The sequence below is a fragment of the Phocoena phocoena genome, chromosome 3, assembly GCF_963924675.1.
Source record: "Phocoena phocoena chromosome 3, mPhoPho1.1, whole genome shotgun sequence".
Lineage (NCBI taxonomy): Eukaryota > Metazoa > Chordata > Mammalia > Artiodactyla > Phocoenidae > Phocoena > Phocoena phocoena.
In genome coordinates this window covers 171,047-184,429 of record NC_089221.1, presented here as the reverse complement: position 1 = coordinate 184,429, position 13,383 = coordinate 171,047, and the positions used below count along the sequence as shown (strand labels likewise).

The following is a 13,383-nucleotide window of genomic DNA, read 5'->3' as shown; positions in this document are numbered from 1 at the left end:
CAATAGGAAAGGACGGTTCAGTCCCAGATTCAATAGGAAAGGACGGTTCAGTCCCAGATTCAATAGGAAAGGACGGTTCAGTCCCAGATTCAATAGGAAAGGACGGTTCAGTCCCAGATTCAATAGGAAAGGACGGTTCAGTCCCAGATTCAATAGGAAAGGACGGTTCAGTCCCAGATTCAATAGGAAAGGACGGTTCAGTCCCAGATTCAATAGGAAAGGACGGTTCAGTCCCAGATTCAATAGGAAAGGACGGGCCGGGCCAAGTTGGTATGCTCATTCTTCAGGACTTTCGGTGTCCCTGGGAACCGCCTTCCACCGCAGCTTCCAGTGTCCGCGGGTGTTCTAACTGAGCCCGGGACCTGAGGCCTGCTGACACAAAGCTGCAGAGCGGCACAGCTTTAGTGCCGCGTTCCTGTTTGCCCCCCAGTCAGGTGTTCCATTTGGGGTAAAACTGCTAAAGAACATTTGAAGGGTGTTTCTTGGGGAAGCCGGGTATGAGGACAGAAGTGGGGCTGCGGAGCCCAAGCTGATGCGTCTGGTGCTGGTGGCTCCTCGAGGCCCAGGTGGGAGCAGGCAGGTGGACGCCATGTCTCTGCCCAGGGACTTCTCGGTGCCCGCCTGCTTGGCCACACGGGTCCTGGTCAGTGCTGTCAGGAGCTAGGCGAGATGCTCCATTTCTTCGGAGGGTCTCGTGTCCACCCTGCCGGTCAGACCGGAGGCCTCCAGCAGGGACGGCTGGATCTTGCTCTGTCGTCGTGGGCCTCCCTTCCCTGGTGCCCCCGGCCCTGGGGTTTCCCATCATCTGCCAAGTCAATAGCGGCCCCAGAGCCCAGCAAGTGGCCTCACCAGGACCACAGGGGCGGTCGTGCTCAGTGACTCACAGGCTCTCCTCTATGACGTCACCCACCTGGCAGCTGGCAGGACAGCCCCGCCCTTCCTGGGGGCTGTTCCCGGGGTCAGACAGCCTCTGGACCCTGGTCCTGAGTGGCTGAGACGGATCCCTTTGCTCATTCCTGCATCCACATTGGTGCCAACTGGACCCCCAGAGCAGATCCCCTCCCCTTCTGCCTGCCCCTGCTCTGGATCCCCTGACGCCTCTGCTTCGCCCTCACTCCCAGCGGCAGGCGGCCTCCAGGCCCCCAGTCTGGCCCCTTGGGGTCCCTGGTCCACCCCAGGCCTCTGTGCAGACCTGCCTGGATGTCTGGGTCTGCATTTCTGCGGAAGCCTCTGCACTGTCTTCCTGAAGCTGCAGGCCGCTCGGCCTGCCACACACCATGGTCTTCGGCCCAGGGGGGCCTGCTGTCTTCACAGCGTCTTCCGTCCTCAGAAAGTACCCGACTGCTCCAGGCCTTGTGTGCTCTTGCTTCCCCTCTTGTCTGCAAACCCTCTCCCTCCTCCAGGACACAGTATGTCTGGGAAGTCCCTCTCGGCGCTGTGGGCTTGTGTCTCCCTGGGAGCTGCGACCATTCGGGTTCACGTGTGAGTCTCCATCAGGGCAGGAACTTCTGCTGTTGCCTTTTGTATTCCCAGGTAAGTGTGGATGGCAGGATGGATGCGTGGACTCCTGCATAGCGCAGGGGGGTGCATGGATAACAGCCAAGACCCTTTCCGAGTTTAACGTTCTGTGTATCTAAGAGTTTGATGGCAGTCCTTTCACGAGGCCAACTCAGGAATGCGGGGCTCCTTGTAACACACCTGCAGGAACCGATGATGAGACTCTCCCGGGCGCTCCTCCCAAAGATGCGGCATCTCAGGTGCCTCTTCCCAAGAGCTGAGGGCATGTGGCTTCTCCCGGTGCCGCTCTCTATCAGGACGTTCACGGTTATAGCCCTTGTTGGGGAATAACCAGCCAAACCTTCGGACTCCGGAACAAGCTCCCTGAGTCTTCAGAAACATTCTTCTCCCGGGTCTTCATGAGCAGGCGAGCAGCGGCATGCTGTCTGCACCGGCTGTGGCGAAGCGGAAAGAGCAGGGTCTGGACGTCCAGCTCAGCCCCGGTCCCAGACTCCACAGCAGTCTCACTCCTTTCTCTCGGGGGGCCCTGGTCAATCAGGACCTCCCTGCAGTGCTCAAAGGAAAGCTTCTGGTAAACAGAAAATGTCATTATTCTAGGGCTTTGAAGGTGTTTACCTGAGGCTTATAGAGTATGAACTAGTGCAAGGATGAAACTAATTTTTTTCAGAGTCGTTTCCTTATATTTTGAAATCTCTGCTGAAAGATAAGTTTGAAATCCTAGGCTCAGTGCAGTAAAAGTAGGCCCTGCAAATAACTGGGAGCCTCGCTCTGCGAAGGAGCCTGGGGGAATGCAGTATTTTAAGTCCTTTCCTGCCTATGTGTTCCCACACTGACTGTACCCGTGCTACTTCAGAAAAAATTTCAACAGAAAGTCAATACTCCACAAACAAGCATGAGGTCACGGGTGGTCCTATACCAGGAACGCTCCCACGTCACGCGAGGGCACACCAGGTAGCGTGTTCCCACACGCACGCACACGTGGCCAGGAGTCACCCAGCACGCTCTCATGTGAGGTCACGTGACTTTACTCTAGGGACTGCACAGAGATTATTTCTAGCCCCTCTAGCACACCCATGAGACATCCCTCCATCATGGCACACTACCGACTCCAGCCAAGGGCAGGGCTGGGATTCGGGGCTGGGATTCAAACCTGGGCCGTTGACCTTAGGACTGAGCCCTGGGGCTACGTCCACCCGGCACCGTGGAGGCTCTTGGTCTGATGGCCGTGAGGGAGCCCGAAGCCCGTCTGCACCTGATGGGGGTGAGGGGCCCCAAACAATGCGCGTGACTCCGGTTCTCCATCCGCCCCCATCTCTGTCCTTGGTCCGTGGAGAGCCCTGGGGAGGGTCACCCAAGCATGTCTGCTTCCTTGTGTAGGGTGCAGGAGGCAAGGTCCCCTGGAATTCCACACCAGGAAGGTGCAGCTCTGGAGGGGCTGGTGCACTTTCTTCCTGGCGCGTATGCTGCTGGCTGCCCGGAGGCCCAGCGATGCCACAAGGCCTAGTTCGCGGTCAGTCTTTCCTGCTTTCTGGCACCAGGTACCTCCTATTTGTACAATTTCTTCACCTGGTTATACTAAATATTCTGTTTGTATCAGCTCGTGTCTTTAATCAAGGTCACTTCAAATCTTTTTTAGAAAGAGGTGGAGCATAAAACATGTAGACAAATAATGCTTAAAGCCAGTACTGCACAAGGAAGAGCAACGCAGAATCCAGGCCTGCACTCGGGGGAGAGGGGTCCAGGTGCACGGGAGGGATGGGGTGTGTGGGGGACGGCACGTGACAGCCCCGCACGAGGGCCCGGAAGGAGGGGGAGGTGGGAGACGGGACCTGCCGCAGTGACGCGCCAGACGGCAGACCCGGGAGCCACCCGAGATTACACCTCAGCTGGGTTTATCCTCAAAGGGTCTGAAAACTGGAGGCTGGCTCAGTCCCACCTGGGGATGCTGTGGAGGTACTTCAGCAGACCGGTTAGCTCGCCACTGGACATGTGTTCGCTGGACCAGAGTGGGCCCCTTGTACAGACCTGCACCACCGCTCTTCCCTGACGGTCTCGGGTTCCTGCAGAAACAGAGGTGTTGGAGGAGGTCACTGAAAGGATGTGACCGCTAGCTGACCCCTGAGCTGGACCCAGGCCCCTGTGCTCCTCTGCCCTCCTCGTTCCCAGAACCTGCCTCAAGACGCACCCTGGAGATAATGGTGTGCATCGAGATCGACTGGAGAGTGACGTGACTGAGCCCGGTTAGGGTCTCCCTCCAGGTAAACTCCAAGACTCTGGCGGGTGGGGTGGAAATCTCGAGGCCGCCCAATACAAGCCTAGTATATAAGTTACCTGCCGCCTGCCAATGTGGAGCGTGGCCTCTTGCTTCGGTCTCTCTCTGCCCTCTGTGAGTATGTGGGCAATTTCAGATTCCACCCGGGAAGGTCCCAGGAGGCTGTGAACTAACAAGGGGCCATCGTGAAAGGGGGTAGCCCCCATAGGGACACCCGCGGCTTCAAGCTCGAGGAGCATGGAGCCAGGATCTGCAAACACTATTTGAGTTATCGGCTTAGATGTGAGCTCTGCTGGGAGGGTAGAGCCTGGCGTTCACCTGGGCAGATGACAGCCTGGCTCACCTGGGAGGGTGAGGACCACTGCCATGCTCTGACTGTTTGTAACCCCCCAAATTCATGTGTTGAAATCTTAATGCCTGATTTGATGGAATTTGGAAGTGAGACCTGTGGGAGGGGCTTTGGTCCTGAGGGTGGAGCCCACATGAATGGGATTAATGCCCTTATAAAAGAGAGACCCTTTGCCCACCTGCCATGTGAGGACACGGTGAAAAGGTGCTGACTGTGAACCAGGAAGGGGCCCTCACCGGCACCCACCACGCTGCACCTTGATCGTGGGCATTCAGCCTCTAGGGCCGTGGTAAGTGAAGTTGTGTTGTTAAGAAGCCGCTGGCCTGTGGTGTGTTGTTGGCAAGACAGCCATGCTCACCTGGGAGGGTGACCGCCCCGGACTGCAGTAGCTCCTGGTTGAGTTCCAGCTCCTGCCTGGGCGCCCGGCTGGGCAGGTCTCCTGTGCCAGGTGCCCACCCTTCACCCTCGGGGCACAGCGGCTCAGCAAGCAGGTCCGAACACCGGATGGGGCTGCTTCCTCGGAAGCTGCTGCCCTCTGCATAGACATCAGCTGCACAAAGCAAAGAGACCTGGTCAACGATAACGCACTTCTGTGGTCTGAAGGCAGCTACAAATGCAAGGAGAAAACAGGAGACCTGTGAACTTGTCCCATTTCTGGTGGGAAAGGTCAGTGAGCACATCTCAGGTCAGGCTTTTCCTGAGGAGTAATAAATAAATCACATAAATAAACGGGTTCTCAGATCCTGACAACCAGAAAACACCCAAGGGAGAAACATTTTATACCGAATGATGTCATGGATCGTGACCGCAACCTCCTGCATCACCCCAGAGATTGAGGCCTCGAGCTCACACATAACCTCAGAGGGGGCGTCCTCACCCTCCACGCTGCGTAAAAGAAGGGATTCTCCCTCGGCCATCATGTCAGAAGGGGGCCTCGCTTTCACTCGTCCCCTCAAAGAAAGGGTCCTTGCTTCATACATCAACTCAGAGAGGAGGCTTCACCCTCACACATCTGCTCAGTGAGAGGAGCCTCGACCTCAAGAATCACCTCAGACAGGTGGTCGCTGCCTCACACACCTCTCCACAGAGGGTGGCACCACCCTCATGCATCTCCTCAGTGTGGGGGTCTGGCCATATACATGCCTCAGAGAGACCTTCCTCGCCTCACACACCTCTTGAGAAAGGGGATCTTCACGCACGTATCACCTCTGAGAGTGGGGCCTCATCCTCCAAACACACCACTTCAATGAGAAAGGTTTCTTTCTGCCCTCACACATCTCCTCAGAGAGTGGGTCCTCGAGTCACTCGTCACAAAAGAGAATGGGGCCTTGCCCTCCAGTGTCACCTCATAGAGGGGTGCCTGGACCTCAAGAATCACCTCAGAGAGGGGGGGTTACACCCTCACACAACACCTCAGAGGGGTTCCTCATCCTTAAGAATGATCTCAGAGAGGGTGTTTCACCCTCACAAATCTCCTCAGACAAGGAGTTCTCACCTCACACATCTGCTAAGACACAGGGTCCTTGCTGTCACTTGTCATCTCAGAGAGGGGGGCCTTGTCCTCATGCATCATCTCGACTCCTTTTTGAGCATCACCTCAGGGAGAAGGGGCCACGTCCACCAGCATCACTCAGAGAGTGGGTTCCTGGCCCTCACACGTCACCTCAGAGAGGGGGGCCTCCTTTCTGAGCACCACCTCAGAGAAAGTGGGTCCTCGCTCTCATGCATCTCCTCAGAGAGAGGGGCTTCACCCTCTCACAAATGTGACCTTATTTGGAAAAGGCTCTTTGCAGAAGTGAACTAGTGAAGTTTAGGGTGGGCCCTAAATTGAATGATAGGTGTCTTTACAAGAGAAAGGAGAGGGAGGTTGGAGGCACGGTGAGACACAGGGTGAAGGGCAATGAATTTGGCCAAGGGATGCCTGGGGCTCCAGTAGCCAGAAGAGACAGGAAGGACCCTCCCCTGAAGCCTCTGGAGGGAGTGGGACCCTGGGACACCTTGATCTTGGACTTTAGGACCAGAACCGTGAGGATAATTTTCTGCTGTTCAGAGCCATGAAGTCTGTGGTACCTTGCTGTGGCAGTCCCGGAAATGAATACATGTAAACATTTTCAACAGTTGATACGGACATGGAGACAGGCTTCTACTGAATCAAGTGACCAGACCAATTGTCACAGGTGGGAGAGGGGAGGAGGAGGAGGGGAGTGTCGGGGGGAGGAGAGTGGGGGGAGGGGAGTGTGGGGGGAGTGGGGGTGGACATTTACCTTCCTCTCCTGTGCAGCTGGGACTCTCCCCTGTGCCTGGACAGCTGGAGCCTGTGGTTCTGGTCCCCACAGCTTGTCCTCCCAGGAGAGCCCCTGGCCTGGTGCTGGCTAAGTGCTGGGAGGCCCGCCAGGTGTCACCTCGGGAGCTTCTGAGGGACCTATCCCAGGATCGAGACCTCCTGGGAAGGGTCCTCCCTGCAGCTCCTGGACCACTCTCCTGTCTCGGGATCTCCTGGGGGTCTCCCACAGGGCCAGGGATCTCTTTCTGGGTGAGACTGGCCGCTGCCCTGGCCCCCCTGGCCCTGTGGCCGTGGGTCTGAGAGCCACAGGCCTCGTCCCCGATGGATTCCTCAGAGCTGGAGCCCAGGGGCATAGGGTTCTGCAGGGCCTCCATGTAGGACTTCCTGAACCAGCGTCTGGCCTCCACACTGGCTGGGGCCCTGGGCGGCCGCCTCCTGGAGCTCGGGCTGCCCACCTCTGCGTGGAAGGCGAGGGCCTTGGAGCCGTCCTTCTTGACCATGGGGTCCAGCCTCCCTCCTGGTCCTTCAGGGCTCTCAGGACACTCCCAGGGGTCCTGCTCTGAGGGGCCAACCCCAGTGAGGCCTCCACTGGGACTCCCGGACAGGGTCCCGGGGCTTTCGCACTCAGCCCTTCTTGGGGAAGGAAGACGGCGGGGCTGGTCACTGCTGGGATGCCCACCGCAGTGGGGCAGGGTTGGGGTGTGCTTGGAAGGCGTGCTGCCCTGGGGAGCGGGACTGGCCACAGTTGGTACCGGGGCTGGAGCCTCCGAGGCGCTGTTGGGTGGCGGCTGCTGAGGCCCAGGACCGCTGGGGCAGCTGGGCAGGTTGGTTCCAGTGGTGGGGACAAAGACAGGGTCTGTGACGTTGTTCCAGGGGGTGCGGTAGACCGCCGAGCCTGAGGTCAGCAAGCAGTTTTGCAAGGGGACACTGTTCTGTTCCCCGTTCACCAGTTCCAGGAACTCTCCCGTGAAGACACAGCCGTACATGGTCTCAGGGACAGTGACTTCCTCCGAGCCTCGTCCAAGCCGGGAGAGGCATTTCAAGACCAGTCTGGCAGGCTGCTTCCCCGCTGCCACAGTGATCTGCAGGTAGAAGTCCCCAGGCCTGAGCCTGACCCCGCGCAGGGGCGCCAGCTGCACCACCACCTTCTCGTGGATGCACAGCGGCCACCCTTCGTGCAGGAAGAGGAAGCCTGCGTACCTGGCCTGAGACAAGAGAGGGATGCAGGGAGATTAGCGGCTGACATGGAACCTGTCAGAGCCCCTGGTCTCTGTCCAGCAGGAGGGTGGGTGACTGGGCCCCCCAGCACCCCAGAACAACAAAGGGATCAGGACTGAAGACAGGGCGGTTAGAAACACATTTGTATCACTCTTCCTGGGTGGCTGGGGGAGGTGGGCAGCTGGGGACGGGGAGACACTGCAGGCACAGTCTCAGCCCCAGGGGCTGTGGGGCGAGCCGCTTCCAGGGCCGGCCCCACCTGGGCAGGGGCTGGGCTCTCACCCTCTCGCCCCTGCAGCCCTTGGTCTAAGCTCGCGGCACCCAAGGGCAGCCTCCAGCCTCTGGAACTGCAGGGTGGGGACCACGGTGAGAGGGCACGGATCTAGGGCCCCCACGTCATGCCAGCTCCCACCCACAGCAGCCGTCCTTTCTGCTTATTTGAAGGGGTCACTGGAGTTTGCAACCAAGCTGTCGATGATGGGGTGAGTCCTTAACCAACTCTTTGAGAAGAACTTGCTCTAGAAAAAAGGTTTCGACTTCAAGATGGATGAGCCAGTGTCTCCGTGGGGCAGGAGGGTGTCAGGCTGTTAGGGAACAGCGGTGGGACGCCCACCTGCCAGAGCTGCAGACACAGGTTCTGAAACGGGATCACATTCTCCTGTTTGGGTTTAGTTCCAGCATTTTTTTTTGCAGCTTTCCTTACTCCAGCGCTGACTTACTGCACAAACCCTAATTAAGTAATACAGAAAATGAAAAAGAGAGGGCTTCCCTGGTGGCACAGTGGTTGAGAGTCCACCTGCCGATGCAGGGGACGCGGGTTCGTGCCCCGTTCCGGGAAGATCCCACATGCCACGGAGCGGCTGCGCCCGTGAGCCATGTCCGCTGGGCCTGCATGTCCGGAGCCTGTGCTCCGCAACGGGAGAGGCCACAACAGACAGCGAGAGGCCCGCATACCGCAAAAAAAAAAAAAAAAAAAAATCTCATCCTAATATACCTCTAGAGACTTTTAACTTTTATGTGCCCTTATCCACTGTTTATTATTATTAGTTACTTAAACTGCAATAGTAATGTAGACAGAATTTGGTATTCTTGTCAGCAGTCACCCTAAGTGAGCACTTCCGTTACTCAGTTACCATCCTGATGGCTACTTAACGATCCTCTATTGTCAGAATCAACAGTGCTTCTACGGATTTCTATTGTAAATTAAAAATGCAAGGAACATGTTCATGATATCATTTTCATGGTATTCTTTTAAATGATCATTTTCTGGGATTAGGATTACAGGATCAAAGGCTATGAATGTCTTTTATGATTCTTGACAGTATGACCAATTTGTCATCAAGAGCCATACCGTCAGCAGTGGGGTATCACAGTAAGGTATCAGCGCGCCCACTGATTAGCAGCGTAAGGCTTTACAGCAAGAAACTGTTTCCTGAATTAACACGTATGCTGTGGAATACTGTTGTTTTAATTCACATCACGTGATTGTGAAGCCAACGGTTTCCTGATGCTTGTTTTCTGTGAATTCTCATGTACTTTTGCTCTTTCTATGAATTGTGGTCCTATTTTTGCCTTAGTTACTGCGAGATTTTAAAAAAACATTTAACAGACAGTAATTTTTTTGCCCTCATCGTTAGCGGACACGTATCCACCACAGTTCTGAAAGGCAAACTCTCTACAGTTTTGATTGTAAATCTTTCTACTCCTCTGGAATCCAAATTCAACAGATGCTATAAATATAGTCATGTTCTGAATAGTTCCAGTTCTGAGAAAACGCCAGGTTGAAAAGGAGCTTTCTTTCTCTCATTTCAACACCTTCTCTAAATGGTTGTTTGAGAATTCCCTGGCGGTCCAGTGGTTAGGGCTCCACGCTCTCACTGCTGAGGGCCTGGGTTCAGTCCCTGATCAGGGAACTAAGATCCCACAAGCCGGGTGGTGCAGCCAAAAAAAAAAAAAAACCCAAAAGAACCCAAAACAGGGGCTTCCCTGGTGGCGCAGTGGTTGAGAGTCCGCCTGCCGATGCAGGGGACGTGGGTTCATGCCCCGGTCCGGGAAGATCCCACATGCCGCGGAGAGGCTGGGCCCGTGAGCCATGGCCGCTGAGCCTGCGCGTCCGGAGCCTGTGCTCCTCAACGGGAGAGGCCACAGCAATGAGAGGCCCACGTACAGCAAAAAAAAAGAACCCAAAACAAATCAAAGAAAGGTTGTTTGAGGTGTTTCAAGGAAGAGGTGTTAGAACCAAAGCTTTTTTATTCAAAAGGAGGTGGGTGGGCTTCACTGTTCAAGAGCTACAGTTCAGCTGCTAAAAACAAGCGCAGAGTCTTTCTTTATAAGGAGCTTTCACAAAGCGGTTCAGGAACCTGCACGTCACAAGATCAGAGCAGGTTTTCAAACATCATAGACGCATCACATCAGTTATTACCATATTCCAAAAATCTCAGCATTCCTTTCCCGCTTGGGTGACTAAAAACAAACAAAACAAAACTTTTCTGGTCCCTTGGAAGAGCCAGAACAGGGACTTGGCTGTGGATTAAATGTGAAAACTACAGCTGAGCTTCCCTGGGTCCTTGACAACTTCACGTACTGCTGCCCTGTGCAGACCATCCACTGTCCAGGCTGTCCTGGGCAAGGGGGCAGGCGACCTTCCTGGGCCTGACTGGGCACAGAGGGACAAGCTTCCCTCTGCGCGTGTCCATGGAACACTGTCCCAACCGTCTGCCTGTTGGGGTCCTGTCTCCCTGACCCTGTGGCAGAGGCTGGTGCCCAGGTGGTCCGCTCAACGACGTATTACCAGGCTCCAGAAGCACCTGAACATGTTTGTTCATATTTCAGGAAGACTGACCAGCCTCCCAGATGGTGACTAGGTGTTCTGCAACGTGCCCTTGGCCTGAGCTCTGTGCATGGAGTCTGGCTGCCACACGCTTGCTGCCTCATCAGTGTCTGTACGTTTCAGCCAGGGCTGAGAATTACACACCCAGGTCCAGAGCAGTCAGTTAAGGCTGCCATAGGCTACAACATCACCTTTTATCTCCAACCTTTTAAGGTTTCCTTTCTATCTTGCTAAGTAGGGGATGTTTCCAAAGTGAAGAAAGTCGAACAAGCAGAACTGCCCTGTATCCACACTCAGGGGCCTTCAACAGCACAACAAGCTGAGGTCACTGCATGTCCTCTTGTGCTTGTTTTATTTATTTATTTATTCTTGGCTGCGTTGGGTCTTCCTTGCTGTGTGTGGGCTTTCTCTAGTTGCGGCGAGCAGACTCCTCGTTGCGGTGGCTTCTCTTGTTGCGGAGCACGGGCTCTAGGCACGTGGGCTTCAGTAGTTGTGGCACGTGGGCTCAGTAGTTGTGGCTCGCAGGCTCTAGAGCGCAGGCTCAGTAGTTGCGGCGCCCAGGCTTAGTCGCTCCGCGGCATGTGGGATCTTCCCAGACCAGGGCTCGAACCTGTGTCGCCTGCATTGGCAGTTGGATTCTTAACCACTGCGCCACCAGGGAAGTCCCTTGTGCTTGTTTTTAAAATGTACGTTAAAAAACACAGATATAAAAGAAACTTACAACCTCTTTTTGGCTTAATATTATATCACAATCTGTGTATACTAATCCATCATATTTATACATTATTGATTTAACCTTTCTTCTAATATGTATACCTGTTTTTTACTATTATAAGTAACATCGCAACACATATTATTGGGAATGAATCTGGACCTGCATTTTATTTGTTTTTTGTTTGTTTGTTTGTTTGTTTTGGCGGTACACGGGCCTCTCACTGCTGTGGCCTCTCCCGTTGCGGAACACAGGCTCCGGACGCGCAGGCTCAGTAGTTGCGGCGCCCAGGCTTAGTCGCTCCGCGGCATGTGGGATCTTCCGAGACCAGGGCTTGAACCCGTGTCCCCTGCATTGGCAGTTGGATTCTTAACCACTGTGCCACCAGGGAAGCCCTGGACCTGCATTTTAGATCACTTGCTGTGGCTAAACTTTCTGAGTCAAACTGTACATGACAATTTAAAGATTCTGCATACATTAAAACAACTGCTTTCCAGAGAGGTCATCCCAATTTTCACCACAATGAGAAGAGCATCACCTTGTCTATCGTACTGAACTCTCTCTGCTCTGAATACTAACCTGTCTATTTTTCTGCTCATTAGCAAGCAAAAATTTGTGTCTTGTCATTTGCTTTGCATTTCTCAGACCACATGGTATATCTGTTTTGATTCTTTTACTTTCAGTCTTTGGATTGTCTTTGCATTTAAAGGGCAATTCTTATAACCAGCATTTAGTTGGTCTTGCCTTTTTTCCAGTCTGACAATCTCTGTATTTTAGTTGGAATGTTAAATTCACTTAATGACATTTAATATAATTACTGACATGGCTGGATTAAATCTATCAGCTTGGCATAAAACTTCTATTTGCCCTATCTTTGTACCTTTGTTCTTCCTTTTATCTCCTCTTCTATTTTTTAGATTCCATTTATTTCCTCTATTGAACTTTTAGTTATACCTATCTGTGTTATTTTTAGTGGCTGCTCTCAATATTACGATATGCATCTTTAACTTATCACAGTCTATCTTAAAGCAATAGTTTATTATTTTAAAACAATGTAAGAACCTTACAGCAGTAAGGTAAAATAATGACATTTCCAGCTAAATAAAAGAGTAGACTAGCACAGATGCTATGCAAGAAATGCTAAAGCTATAATTTCAAATTTATAATTTTAGCATTATAAAGCTATAACGCTAAATGCTGTCATTCGATTTACTCCCTTCCACAGTTTGTGCTTTTGTTGTCATATGTCTTATCGCTACCTTTGTTATAAATCCCACAATACATTGCTTTAAGTGGTCAGTAATTTTGTGTGTGTGTGTGTGGTCACTAATTTTTAAAAGAAATCCACACTTACAAATTTAGCCTTTCTTTGTGCTCTTCATTTTTCTGTAGATCTGAGCTTCTGCCTGGTACCATAGACCTTCAGACAAGCATAGCGTCTGTGCTAGTCTACTCTTTTATTTATCTGGAAATGTCATTATTTTATCTTCCTGTTGAAAGATATTTTTTGCTGTATATAGAATTTTAGGTTGACTTTTCTTCCTTTAACTTTTTAAAGATATTTTTCCATTGTCTTCTGAAGTCCAATGCTTCCGATAAAAAGCCACCATCATTCTTATTGCTGCCCCTGTACGTTAAGATTTCCCCTTGATGATGGGTTTTCAGCATTTAATTACAATGTGTCTAAGTGTCGTTCTGTTGGTATTTATCCTGCTCCGGGTCTGATGAGCTTCCTGGATCTATGTGTTAGATCTGTGTTTTTTAACAAATTGTTAAATTGTCCAACAATATTTCTTTAAATATTTTTTCGGCCCTATTTTCTCACTCCTCCCCTTCTGGGAATCCGCTTGCACATGTGTCTGACCTGATACTCCCATAAGTTACTGACGCTTGCTCACCTTTTCCCCTCCTCTCTCTCCTCTCTGTGCTTCCATCTGCTTCGTTTCTTCAGGCATGTCTTCAAATCATGTATCCTATCTTTTGCTGCATCCAGTCTGCATTAGTCCCATCCAGTAAGTTTTTTTTTTAATTGCAGATAAAGTATTTTTAGTTCTAAGATTTCCATTTTGTTCTCATTTTACAGTTTCCAAATCGTTCCTGAAATTCTTCATCCACTTCATCCATATTTACTTGTAGATTATTTAATATGATTATCATAGTTTTTAAAAAGTCGGCCGTATAATTCCAAACCTGGGTGGTC

The 13,383-nt window shown here is 52.4% G+C and overlaps 1 protein-coding gene across 1 annotated transcript in view; it reads right to left on the bottom strand.

Moving 5' to 3' along the window:
* PLEKHG4B (pleckstrin homology and RhoGEF domain containing G4B) overlaps nucleotides 1-13,383 on the bottom strand; it is a 58,623-nt gene that overhangs the window by 25,153 nt on the left and 20,087 nt on the right. Inside the window, 3 exon segments of the mRNA XM_065875575.1 lie at nucleotides 3,455-3,578; nucleotides 4,498-4,689; nucleotides 6,404-7,628. Coding sequence (XP_065731647.1) covers nucleotides 3,455-3,578; nucleotides 4,498-4,689; nucleotides 6,404-7,628 — 1,541 coding nt within the window.